The 13,440-nt window shown below is 47.0% G+C and overlaps 1 protein-coding gene across 1 annotated transcript in view; it reads right to left on the reverse strand.

The window, feature by feature from the left end:
• Nucleotides 1-12,737, reverse strand: part of LOC144506970 (fibulin-7-like) — a 45,258-nt gene extending 32,521 nt beyond the window's left edge. The window contains exon 1 of the mRNA XM_078233442.1: nucleotides 12,622-12,737. Within this exon, the coding sequence (XP_078089568.1) occupies nucleotides 12,622-12,687 (66 nt within the window). The 5' untranslated portion in view covers nucleotides 12,688-12,737. The remainder of the gene's footprint in view (nucleotides 1-12,621) is intronic.
• Between the last annotated feature and the right edge of the window lie 703 nt (nucleotides 12,738-13,440).

Consider the following 13,440-nt stretch of genomic DNA (forward strand, 5'->3'; position numbering starts at 1 on the left):
GCCTAGCAAGCCACTCAGTTCAAGGGCAATTAGGGATGGACAGGAAATGCTGGCCCAGCCAGCGAGACCCACATCCAATGAAAGAATAAATAATATTAATTGCAAGCCATATTTCGAGAAATTTGACCTGAAATGCACATCAGAGCATTGATATAAGTTCAAACGTACTGGAGACATTTTACAGTCAGCACTGAAGCTAATTTCGATTGACGTTCTCTCTCCATCTTCTTCACGTCTCCAGCTAGAACATCTTACTTGGAGCACAGAGCACCTTCTAAGGCTGAAAATATACCGTACACTCTCTAATTCTGCTCATTCCTGATGCCTATGCAACAGGAAAGACCTCCAACACCCGCAAACATCACACTCAAAATTAGAGGATAGGATTATATCCTTCACCCATTCAAGTTACCCTCAGGGAGAGTGTATAACCTAAGGGCAGCTGTAAGAAGAGCGAAGATTAGTCACAGTGTGCCACTACCGAGCTATCCCTCTGTCAGTAGACAGACTTCAGGGTGGCACAATGTTCATTGTATGAGCAAAATGGACTATATTACACTAGGCGGCACGGTGGCACAGTGGTTAGCACTGCTGCCTCAGAGCGCCAGGGACCCGGGTTCGATTCCCGGCTTGGGTCACTGTCTGTGCGGAGTCTGCATGTTTCTCCATGCGTCTGCGTGGGTTTCCTCTGGGTGCTCCGGTTTCCTCCCACAGTCCGAAAGACGTGCTGGTTAGGTGCACTGGCCATGCTAAATTCTCCCCCAGTGTACCTGAACAGACGCTGGAGTGTGGCAACTGGAAGATTTTCACAGTAACTTCATTGCAGTGTTAATGTAAGCCTACTTGTGACACTAATATATAAACTCACCTGGACTCCGAAGTCTGTAATGTTATTCTGACAGTTTAGCTACAATCTGCTAAAAGTGTTAGTTCCTTGAGTTTGCTATTTTTAGTCCAACACTGATCTGAATTGCAATCTGCACGTCCCACAATTTCTGCAAATGTGTTAATTGGCCTTCTATATAATCACACAGAGAGAGATGTAATTAAACCCTGCTGTATCACTGCAAGATCCTGCCAGTGTTACACAAGCATCGCAGACAAGAGACATGTCAATGCGCAGTTAGCATTAAACTCTGAAAAGACCTTATGTCAATAAAACAGGCAGAATTCTCCGCTCTCGTTCGCCCCGCCACCACTGCCAGTGAGAGCGGAGAATTTGGCACTCAGCCAAAACTCCAATCACTGCAGCGGGACTGGAGGATCACAGCCATGGGCAAGGTCGGAGAATTCCGGCCAAAGTCTTTCACTGCTGCTCCATTCTAAGGGCACAATCTTACCGGGTATCCACACCATGCTGCCGCTGCAGCGAGGTCGGAGAATTTGGTGCACAGACTAAACTCTGTTCACTGCAGCAGGATGGGAAAATTCCGCCGGCGCGAATGGTCAGACCGGCCAGAGCACTTATGGGCGGCACGGTGGCACGGTGGTTAGCACTGCTGCCTCACAGCGCCAGGGACCCGGGTTCGATTCCCGGCTTGGGTCACTGTCTGTGCAGAGTCTGCACATTCTCCCCGTGTCTGCGTGGGTTTCCTCCGGGTGCTCCGGTTTCCTCCCACAGTCTGAAAGACGTGCTGGTTAGGTGCATTGGCCGTGCTAAATTCTCCCTCAGTGTACCCGAACAGGCGCCGGAGTGTGGCGACGAGGAGATTTTCACAGTAACTTCATCGCAGTGTTAATGTAAGCCTACTTGTGACACTAATAAATACATTTATCCAAGTGTTCCCACTGTTACATGGTGGGAAAGATGGCTGGCAGAAGTGGGCAATACTAGGAAAATCCATGTTCCAAGAAAGATTTTTTAAAATAAGCTCGCTATAATTAAGGAAAATAAATGATGGGGTGTGGTAGAGTGGTCTACAGAGCTTTCCTCGCTCTGTACTTACCATAACCACAAACGGATACAGAAAGCTACAACAGTTAATTATGGTTTTCAAGCGACATTCAACAAATTCTTGGTCACTTTTACTGATAGCAACCTTTATATCAATAGTGACATCAAATTTTCAAACTGTCACAGTGGGATTTGAATTCAGTTGATCATTAGTCCTTAACAGGGGCGGCACGGTGGCACAGTGGCTAGCACTGCTGCCTCAGAGCTCCAGGGACCCGGATTCAATTCCCAGCTTGGGTCACTGTCTGTGTGGAGTTTGCGCATTCTGCCCGTTTCTGCGTGGGTTTCCTCCCACAGTCCAAAGATGTGCGGGTTAGGTTAATTGGCCATGCTAAGTTGCCCCTTAGTGTCCTGGGATGTTAGAGGGATTAGCTGGGTAAATATGTGGGGTTTCGGGGATAAGGCCTGGGTGGGATTTGTGGCCGGTGCAGACTCGATGGGCCGAATGGTCTCCTCCTGCACTGTAGGGTTTCTATGATCAGAGGAAGCAGCAAACACATCACTCCAATTCTGGGTGGCACGGTGGCACAGTGGTGAGCACCGCTGCATCACAGCACCAGGGACCCGAGTTCGATTCCCGGCTCGGGTGACTGTGTGGAGTTTGCACATTCTCCCCGTGTCTGCGTGGGTTTCCTCCGGGGGCTCTGGTTTCCTCCCACAGTCCAAAGATGTGCGGGTTAGGTTGATTGGCCGTGCTAAATTGCCCCTTCATGTCAGGGGGATTAGGAGTGTAAATATGTGAGGTAATGGGGGATAGGATAGGACCTGGCTGGGGTTGTCGGGGCAGGCTCGATGGACCAGGTGGCCTCCTTCTGCACTGTAAGGATTCTATGATGGCCATCTCCTCTGAAAGGACACTGTTGGGCTGAGGCTAGCATGGATTCATGCCAAAAACTCTTACCTGTTCAAAATGATGTTCTCCCTCTCTCGAAAGCCCGCTTCTAACCTTTACTCAGATCGTTGGTTTACATGTCGGTATAAGCAGCAATCATATTTGGATTATGAATGTCTTGTTTCAGGGTTGTTGCTGCAGAGTTTGTCTTTGCCAGTGCGAACAGGTCTGTCCTACATCTGTCAGCCAGGAAACTGCCATGGAATTATCCCCGGTGCTTGAAAAGGCCAGAGCCCTGGCAGCATTGTCGGCCAACATCGAGGATCTGTTCGTAGTTTCATTGAAACTTCTGCACCTCCGTTATATCATCCCCAGAAACCCCAGTAGAGAGAGACCCAGGCCCCAGTAGCTGGCGGGGTCTAACTGTGTCCAGCTGACTCCAGCCCCCCCTTGACAACCACCGAGGTCAAGACAATGTAAGACCAGCAATCGGGGTATATAACCCACCACAGATTCGAAGACCGGATACTGTATGCCTCTTCAAACCTGATAACCCAGCCTTCAAATCGAGATTACAAAAGCATGGCAGCCAGTTCTCAACTTTAGAGATGCACCATAGAAAGCATTCTTTCTGGTTGTATCACAGCTTGGTATGGCTCCTGCTCTGCCCAAGAACCCAAGAAAGTATCAGGGGGGCTAGCTAGGGTAAATGCATGGGGTTATGGGGATAGAGCTTGGGTGGGATTGTGGTTGGTGAAGACTTGATGGGCCGAATGGCCTTCTTCAGCAGTGTAGGATTTTATGATTCAAAGACCGCAAGAAACCACAAAGGGTCGTTAATGAAGTCCAGTCCATCACGCAAACCAGCCTCCCATCCATCGATTCTGTCGACACTTCCTGCTGCCTCGGAAAAGCAGCCAGCATAATTAAGGACCCCACGCACCTCAGGAATTCTCTCTTCCATCTTCCTCCATCAGGAAAAAGATACAAAAGTCTGAGGTCACATACCAACCGACTCAAGAACAGCTTCTTCCCTGCTGCTGTCAGACTTTTGAATGGACCTATCTTGCATTAAGTTGATCTTTCTCTGCACCCTAGCTATGACTGTAACACTACATTCTGCACTCTCTCCTTTCCTTCTCTATGAATGGTATGCTTTGTATAGCGAGCAAGAAACAATATTTTTCAAATGTATCCCAATACATGTGGACAATAATAAAATCAAAATCAAAAAAATTCAGCCGGGAATATATCCTCTCGGGATATTGGGTGCCTTCCTTCTCCAGTCTCATCTCCCCGAATTAACCAGGATGTCCGACATACCATGTAGCAGGATTTCCAATGATTAAAGGTGAGGCTTCACTGAGGGAACTACTAACTTGACTGACAGGATTCTTTCCTCCATTTTCTTTTGGATATTTTGCAGTTCATCAATGTGAGTGCCGATGATCTGTGCCAGGAAGCCACGACCACCATCTACAACATTACCCACAATGGTCGCCATCATCTCGATGTCTGCGACACCTGCTCATCAGCTAAACCATCGCTGCGAACAAGGCCCCACCCCAGCTGCCTCCGACCACCTCAATCAAACGAGGACTTTCCTGACATTACTCTCAACCCCACCAATCACCCAAAGGTAATCAGAATCTTCCAGGAACACAGCGCAGAGTGCACAATCCAGGGTTAGATCATTATGGATTGTGAATCAGGATAAATAAAAGGATTAAAAGAGGAATAGAGCCAGAACTTGGGAAAATGTTCCCGTATTTGCATCATGTGACCCCCCCCCCCCAACCCCACTCTCCCATCGCCTTCTTATAGAGTCATCGAGGTTTACAGCATGGAAACAGGCCCTTCAGCCCAACTTGTCCATGCCACCCTGTTTTTTTAACCACTAAGCTCATCCCAATTGCCCGCGTTGGCCCATATCCCTCTATGCCCATCTTGCCCACATAACTGTCTAAATATTTTTTAAAAGACAAAATTATACCCGCCTCTACCACTACCTCTGGTAGCTCCTTCCAGACACTCACCACCTTCTGTGAAATAATTGCCCCTCTGGATCCTTTTGTATCTCTCTCCTCTCACCTTAAACCCATGCTCTCTGGTTTTAGACTCCCCTACCTTTGGGAAAATATGTTGACTATCTAGCTGATCTATGCCCCTCATTATTTTACAGACCTCTATAAGATCATTCCTAAGTATCCTACGCTCCAGGGAAAAAATCCCAGTCTATTCAGCCTCTCCTTATAACTCAAACCATCAAGTCCCGGTAGCATCCTAGTAAATCTTTTCTGCACTCTTTCTAGTTCAGTAATATCCTTTCTATAATAGGGTGACCAGAACTGCACACAGTATTCCAAGTATGGCCTTACCAATGTCTTGTACAACTTCATCATGACGTTTCAACTCCTGTATTCAATGTTCTGACCAATGAAATCAATAATGCCAAATGCCTTCTTCACCACTCTGTCCACCTGTGACTCCATTTTCTTTTCAAGGAAGTTGCGCCTACTCCTGGCTTGGGTCAACAACATGCAAAATTGCCCGAATATCCTTCAGTGAAACCAGTTAGCGAATCACGGAACTATAGAATCGTGCAATGTGGCAGGCCATTCTGCCCATCGCACCTGTACCTGCTCAATGAAAGAATTATCCAATTACCCACATAAACCTACAAACCTTTCCCTTTTAAGTTCATATCAAAATTCTTTTTTGAACGTTGCCTCTGAATCTACCTTGATTATCCTTCCAGGGAGTGCATTCCAAATTATGTTAGCTTTCTGCATTTAAAAAAAAATCTCACTCCTGAGTGGTTCTTTTGTCAATTATTTTAAGCTTCCCAGGAAACAGTTTCTCTCCATTCAATATCCCTCCATTCCGAAAATCTCTATTAAATCACCCCTCAACCTTCTCTGCTCGAAGGAGAATACTCCCATCTTCTCCACATAACTGAAGTCTCTCATCTCTTATGATAAATCTAAATAGTTCAGAGATGCAAGTCCAATCTGTGCCTTGCCAGAATGAGATTTTTTAGGAATTGTGAAAAATAATGACGCGATATGGGTCTGCTCCTCACATTGACTTTGTGTAAATGTGTAAAACAGTGGCTAGTGAATCCTTTATATCTCTATTGATTTTGTTTCTGTTGAAGTGAATTGGGAGAGATACAAACTGGGCCTCTATCGCCAATTTTATACTATCGCACATCACCACTGCCCCCCCCCATGGGTGCCTGATTTCAACTGTAGAAGGATGTTCAAGTTGCCAAGTGGAAGCCAGACACTTGTAAAAAATTCATTTGTGGGACATGGGACGTCGCTGGCCGGCCAGCATTTATTGCCCATCCCTAGTTGCCCGCGGGCAGTTGGGAGTCAACCACATTGCTGTGGCTCTGGAGTCACAAGTAGGCCAGACCAGGTAAGGACGGCAGGTTTCCTTCCCTAAAGGACATTAGCGAACCAGATGGGTTTTTCCGACAATCGACAATGGTTTCCTGGTCATCAGTAGATTCTTAATTCCAGATTTTTTTTGACTGAATTCAAATTCTACCATCTGTCCTTGCAGGATTCGAACACGGGCCCCCAGAACACTACAAGAACAGAAAATGCTGGAAAAACTCAGCAGATCTTTCAGACATTACAAGGTGTGTAGCTGGAAGACCTTAAACTGTCCTGTTATCTTTTCCCAAGGCCTTTATTTCCAAAACATTCATGTTCTGAAGAAAAGCTAGTAAGCAAATTCTTCATTTTCTTTCATTCTTTCATGGGAAGTGAGCATGGCCAGGCCAACATTTTTAACCCAATTCTACCCTTGAGCGAATGGTGACAAGCTGCCTTCCTGAGGCACTGAAGTCCACCTGGTGCTATTATGGAGGGAATTCTTGGATTCTGATCCCACAACAGAGAAGGAACCATGATACAGTCCCAAGACAAAATGGTGCGTGGCTTGGAGGGGAACTTGCAAGTGGTGGTGTTCCCATGCATCTGCTGTCCTTGTCCTTCTAGGTGATAGAGGTTGCAGGTTTGGAAGGTGTTGTCAAAGGAGCCTTGATGAGGTGCAGCAATGTATATAATTACACTGGTGCCCCAGTCCGCTGGTGCTGGAGGGAATGAATGTTTCAGCTGGTAGATGGTGTCAAGCTTCTTGAGTACTGTTGGGGCCGCACCTATCCAGACAAGTGGAGGGTCTTGCATCACATTCCTGAACTGTGTTCCACAGATGTTGGACAGGCTTTGGGGAGACAGGAGATGAGTTACTCATCTCAGAATTCCCAACCTCTGACCAGCTCTTGTCACAGAAATGCAGAAGAGGCCTTTTAGCCCATCGAGTTTGCACCGACTCTCGGACAGAGTATCTTACCCAGACCCTCTCCTCCTCCCTATCCCCATAAGCCCACACATTTCCCAAGGCTAATCCATCTAACCTACACATCTTGGGAAATTAAGGGGCAATTTAGCATGGCCGATCAACCTAGCCTGCACATCTTTGGACTGAGGGGGGAAACCGGAGCACCCGGAGGAAACCCACGCCGACATGAGGAGAAGGTGCAAACTCCACACAGTCATCATGGTGGCACAGTCACATGGTAGCACACCGCTGTCTCATAGTGCCAGGGACCCGGGTTCGATTCCCAGCTTGGATCGCTGTCTGTGTGGAGTCTGCACATTCTCCCCGTGTCTGCATGGGTTTCCTCCGGGTGCTCCATTTCCCCCCACAGTCTGAAATACGTGCTGGTTAGGTGCATTGGCCATGTTAAATTCTCCCTCAATGTACCCGAACAGGCACCGGAGTGTTGCAACGAGGGGATTTTCACAGTAACTTCATTGCAGTGTTAATGTAAGCCAACTTGTGACACTAATAAATAAACTTAAACTTAAAACTTAAGGCTGGAATTGAGTCCGGGTCCCTGGAGCTGTGAGGCAGCAGTGTGTAGTCACAATATAGTTTATGCCTGTGGGTGGCACAGTGGTTAGCACTGCTGCCTCATAGCTCCAGGGACCCGAGTTCGATTCCTGACTTGGGTCATTGTCTGTGTGGAGTTTGCATGTTCTCCCCGTGTCTGTGTGGGTTTCCTCCGGGTGCTCCAGTTTTCTCCCACAGTCAAAGATGTGTGGGTTAGGTGCATTGGCCATGCTAAATTGCCCCCTAGTGTTCTGGGATGCATAAATTAGAGGTAAATATGTGGAGTTACGGGAATAGGGCCTGGATGAGATTGTTGTCAGTGCAGACTTGATGGGCCGAATGGCCTCCTCCTGCACTGTAGGGATCCTATGATTCTATGCCTTGTCCAGTTCAGCTTTTGGTTGATGGTAATCCCCAGGATGTTGATAGTGGGGGGGGGGGTTCAGTGGTGGTAATGCCATTGAATATCGAGGGGAAATGGTTAGATTTTCTCTCGTGGGAGATGGTCATTACTTGTCCCTTGTGTGGCATGACTGTCACTTGCCACTATCAGCCCAAGTCTGAATGCTGAGCAGGCCTTGCTGTATATGGGTACGGGCTGCTTCAGTCTCTGAGGAGCTGTGAATGGTGCTGAACATGTTTGTCGAAGTTTGCACAATCCCCACTTCTGACTTTGCGTATGCCAGTTTGCAGAGTGTGCCGTGGGCAAAAGGGAAGACAGGAAATCAGCAACTTTTAAAAAATTCTTTGACCTTGAAGCTGAAACTCAAATTAACGTAGGAATCACCTGATAAAAAATAGACCATGTTGAATCCAGTTGGCCTTTCACCATCCTGGTGGTTGTATGATGCTACAATAATGGAACGGTTAACTAATCCTGGCATTTAATGGCAACCAGTCTATAACAGACCCAGACCTGAGGGGCAGAAATTAATCCACAACCATTGGGAAGGACCTGGCATAGTAAGTGCCAAGCAGGCACAGGGGCACACATACACCCACAAACATACACAGATAGACAGGCACACAAACACACTCCCACAAACACACACAGATAGACAGACACACACACACAAACACTCACACTCGCACAATTGTCCATTCTTCAGAGATACATTTGCTGGGCGAGTCAGAATTATTAATCGAGAGGGAGAAGTCTCTCTTCAGGTGTCGAGTCTGGCTCAGTGTGTAGCAAGTAAACTGCTCAGACATAAAGGTTGTGAGGTCAAGTCTCCAGTACAGAGACTAGAGTATATAATTTGGATTGACACCCTAAGGTAGTCCTGAGGGAGCCCTGCTCCACTGGAGGTGTTGTGGGTGAAACATTAAACCTATCTTTCCTTCCCGGAAGACTCTGGAAGCACGATTTCAGAGGGAAGTCCCCCCCGACATCCCAGCCAATCACTCGACAGCCATCCCTAAAACAGGGGATGCAGCCATCTTTCTGCTGTTTGTGGGACTTTGCCATGGGCACCTTGACTGTTGCGTTTCCCCACACAGGAACTTCACTTCAAGAGTACCACATTCCTGGAATGGCAGGACTGACATAGGAAGAAAGACTGGATCAACTGGCCTTGTACTCACTGGAATTTAGAACAATGAGCAGGGATCTCATGGAAGCATATAAAATCCTGATGGGACTGGACAAGCTGGATGCGGGAAGAATGTTCCTGATGTTGGGGAAGTCCAAAACTAAGGGTCACAGTCTCAGAATAAGGGGTAAGCCATTCAGGACCGAGATGAGGAAGAACTTCTTCACTCAGAGAGTTGTGAACCTGTGGAATTCTCTACCACAGAAAGCAGTTGGGGCCAGTTTGGTAGATATGTTCAAGAGGGAGCTGGATGTGGCCCTTGCGGCTAAAGGGATCAAGGGGTATGGCGAGAAGGGGGGAGTGGGATACTGAAAGTGCATGATCAGCCATGATCATATTAGAATCATAGAATCCCTACAGTGCAGAAGGAGGCCATTTGGCCCATCGAGTTTGCACCGACCACAATCCCACCCAGACCCTATTCCCGTAGCCCCACATATTTGCCCCACTAATCCCCTAACACGAGGGGCAATTTAGCATGGCCAATCAACCTATCCCGCACATCTTTGGATTGTGGGAGGAAACCAGAGCACCTGGAGGAAACCGACGTAGACATGGGGAGAATGTGCAAACTCCACACAGTGACAGTGACCTTGGGCTGGAATTGAACCCAGGCCCCTGGCGCTATGAGGTAGCAGTGCTAACCACTGTGCCACCGTGCCGCCCATATTGTATGGTGGTGTAGGCTTGAAGGGTCTACTCCTGCACCTATTTTCTATATTTCTATGTTCCAAAGCACTTTTGAACGTCTGGCAGTCGTGGAAGGCGCTATATAAATGCAAGTTCTTTCTGTGCCTTCGCAGCTGAGGACAATGAACCCAATTGCATAGGTTTATCACAGCCTCTGAGTTCCTTTACCTCCAGTCTTCTCCAAGTGCCAAAATAAATGATGCCTTCAACTCCACATAAACACACAACTCTAATTACCCGGTGGTGGTATAATGCTCTCATTCTTGTGTTTGTATGTTCCGGAATGCAGCACTACCTAGAGGTTTTTGGACAGGCCCCGTGTACTGTGTGCACATGTGTGCACCTACAGCTACTCCACTCAACTAAAGACACACTGGACACATTTATATTGCAGGTACCGGCTGAATGCTGGAACTGGGGGTCAGTGGCCGGGCTGCTTGTGCATCCATTCGACCAGTGAACTAAGAGTCAAATAAGGGGCAGCCAGATCTTTTTGTAGGGCCAAGAATAGTGCCGTCCAATCTCGGATTATTTTTTATTTATTCGTGGGACACGGATATCGCTGGCTGGTCAGCATTTATTGCCCATCCCTAGTTGCCCGAGGGCAGTTGAGTGTCAACCACACTGCTGTGGCTCTGGAGTCACATGTAGGCCAGACCAGGTAAAGATTTCCTTCCCTAAAGGACATTAGTGAACCAGATGGGTTTTTCCGACAATAGTTTCATGGCCATCAGTAGATTCTTAATTCCAGATCTTTTTATTGAATTCAAATTCCTCCATCTGCCGTGGTGGGATTCGAACCCGGGTCCCCAGAACATTAGCTGAGTTTCTGGATTAATAGTCTAGTGATAATACGACTCGGCCATTGCCCTCCCTACGCCATGTGTGTAGTTAATGTGACACCGCTCTAGCCTGTACATGCACTAACTTTATTCAGCAGTGTTCTCACACATCAGTCAGTGTATTCTACATGTGTGTACCCAGCTAACGGGACACGAAGCAGTAACCAAGGAGCAACATTGAGCAAACAAACACTCTCTCATCTCACCAACACTGAAAAGGTTTACACATTCTCCCCGTGCCTGCGTGGATTTCCACCGGGTGCTCCAGTTTCCTCTCACAGTATAAAGATGGACGGGTTAGGTGGATTGGCCATGCTAAATTGTCCTTTAGTGTCGGGGGACCAGCTCGGGTAAATGCATGGGATTCTGAGGATAGGGCCTGGGTGGGATTGTGGTCGGTGCAGACACGATGGGCCGAATGGTCTCCTTCAGCACTGTAGATTCTATGATTCAAAGACCGCAAGAAACTACAAAGGGTCGTGAATGAAGCCCAGTCCATCACGCAAACCAGCCCATCCACTGACTCTGTCTACAATTCCCGCTGCCTTGGCAAAGCAGCCAGCATAATTAAGGACCCCACGCACCCCGGACATTCTCTCTTCCACCTTCTTCCATCGGGAAAAAGATACAAAAGTTTGAATACCAACTGACTCAAGAACACATTCTTCCCTGCCGCCATCAGACCTTTGAATGGACATACCTTGTATTAAGTTGATCTTTCTCTACACCCTAGCTAAGACTGTAACCCACATTGTGCACCCTCTCGTTACCTCCCAATGAATGGTATGCTTTGTCTGTATAATGCGCAAGAAACAATACTTTTCACTGTATGTTAATATGTGACAATAATATATCAAATCAAAGTTATCAGAAATTAACCTGTCCACACATCTGTATCAGAGATTAAAATTGAGACTTAAAGTTTGTTTATTAGTGTCACAAGTAGGGTTACATTAACACTGCAATGAAGTTACTATGAAAATCCCCTAGTCACCACACTCCGGCACCTGTTCTGATGCACTGAGGGAGAATTTAGCATGGCCAATGCACCTAGCCAGCACGTCTTTTGGACTATGGGAGGAAACTGGAGCACCCAGATGAAACCCACGCAGACACGGGGAGAACGTGCAAACTCCACACAGGCAGTGACCAAGGCGGGAATTGAACCCATGTCCTTGGAGCTGTGAGGCTAACCACTGTACCACCGTTTGGGGTTTTAAATTTAGATCCCAGGCAGCCATCTGAGGAACTGAAAGTTTGTACCAAGGTGTATTTCTGGAGACAAGAAAACCCCAGAGTGAAACAGCGGGGGGTGGGGGGAGGGGGGTAGTGCTGTATTTATTGGAGGTGGGTTTCATTGTCTTTGATTTGGGTTCGTTCGTGTCCCATTTGACAGTGTGGTTCGCCCGGGACACACACAAAAGTCCTGCTTCGGATAAACAGGTTTATCAAATGCTTGGCAAACTGCCACTTTAACTCATTCATCCAGATAAATCATTTACTTTCAGGGACAGGTCCGCAATTTGCAACAACTATTTAAACACCAATCAATACACTTCACCGCTGGCTTGTCACATTTCAACTGCAATTCATCAGTTACAATTGTCCCTTTCTTGTTTTGTTCTCTGTCTCTCCCACTTCCTGCATCATTCACAAACTTTAAATGCAGAGACAAGATTGGCAGCAAATTAAAAAAAAAACCTTTTTTTTACCTCGAAGTTTCAGGGTGAAATACAGACACATTCAGAAGGAAACATTTGAGGGTAGCTTCAGGCTGTTTCTCCAGGGTACAAGCTGCCTTACCTGGTCTGCACTGGAAGCCAGTTCCAGAATGCACAGTATCAGCCAGCCAGAAACTCCAAGAATCATCCTGACAGTGTGACAAAGTGACCCAGACAGTGTCGAAGCTAGCGAGCTCCCAGCCCACAGCCCAGCTTGTGTGGGATACTCCGGCAAACCAAACAAGTCTCTCTCCCTCTCGGTAATGTTTCGTTATCCCTTTTCAACGCTCCTCTTCCCAAAGTTCCGGATCGAAGTTCTGAGCTGGTCTGGCCCGAGTTATTTATCTTGTGTGTACTTGGGAATGCCAAAGGTTTAGATGCTGCGAGTTTGATTGGCATTTGGAAGGGGCTTTGTGTGTGTGTGTGCTGGGAGTAGTGGGTGGGGTGTGATGCCAGAAGAAAGGAAAGGAGTAAGGAAAGTTAGATTTTGGCTGTGATTTTAGGCATGGAATCTACGCTATGATATTTTGGAATGGTACCAAATTTATTGTAGGAATCGCTGCCTGAAGTTGAGTTTCCACCTATTTAGACGCTCACAGTTTGATAGCTGTTCTCAGTAAAATAAAACATTCCCCATTCCTTCTCCAATGTCTGAACATTAAATATATAAATCTAAGGTATGAATGTTTCCACCATTCACCGAGAGGATAAATGTTGTGCGACAGCAAATACATTTGCTGAAGACTTTTTAAAACTAAAATCGTACAAATCCACAACATATATTCCCCTCTTTAAATACAGCAATCCTGTGTGGTGGACCCGCGTCCAGAGTGATGGGATAAAAATCATAATAGCCCTCTCTCTATCGGTGAAATGGATTGGCCGTGGTAAATGTGTGGAG

This window comes from Mustelus asterias, chromosome 18 (genome assembly GCF_964213995.1).
Source record: "Mustelus asterias chromosome 18, sMusAst1.hap1.1, whole genome shotgun sequence".
NCBI lineage: Eukaryota > Metazoa > Chordata > Chondrichthyes > Carcharhiniformes > Triakidae > Mustelus > Mustelus asterias.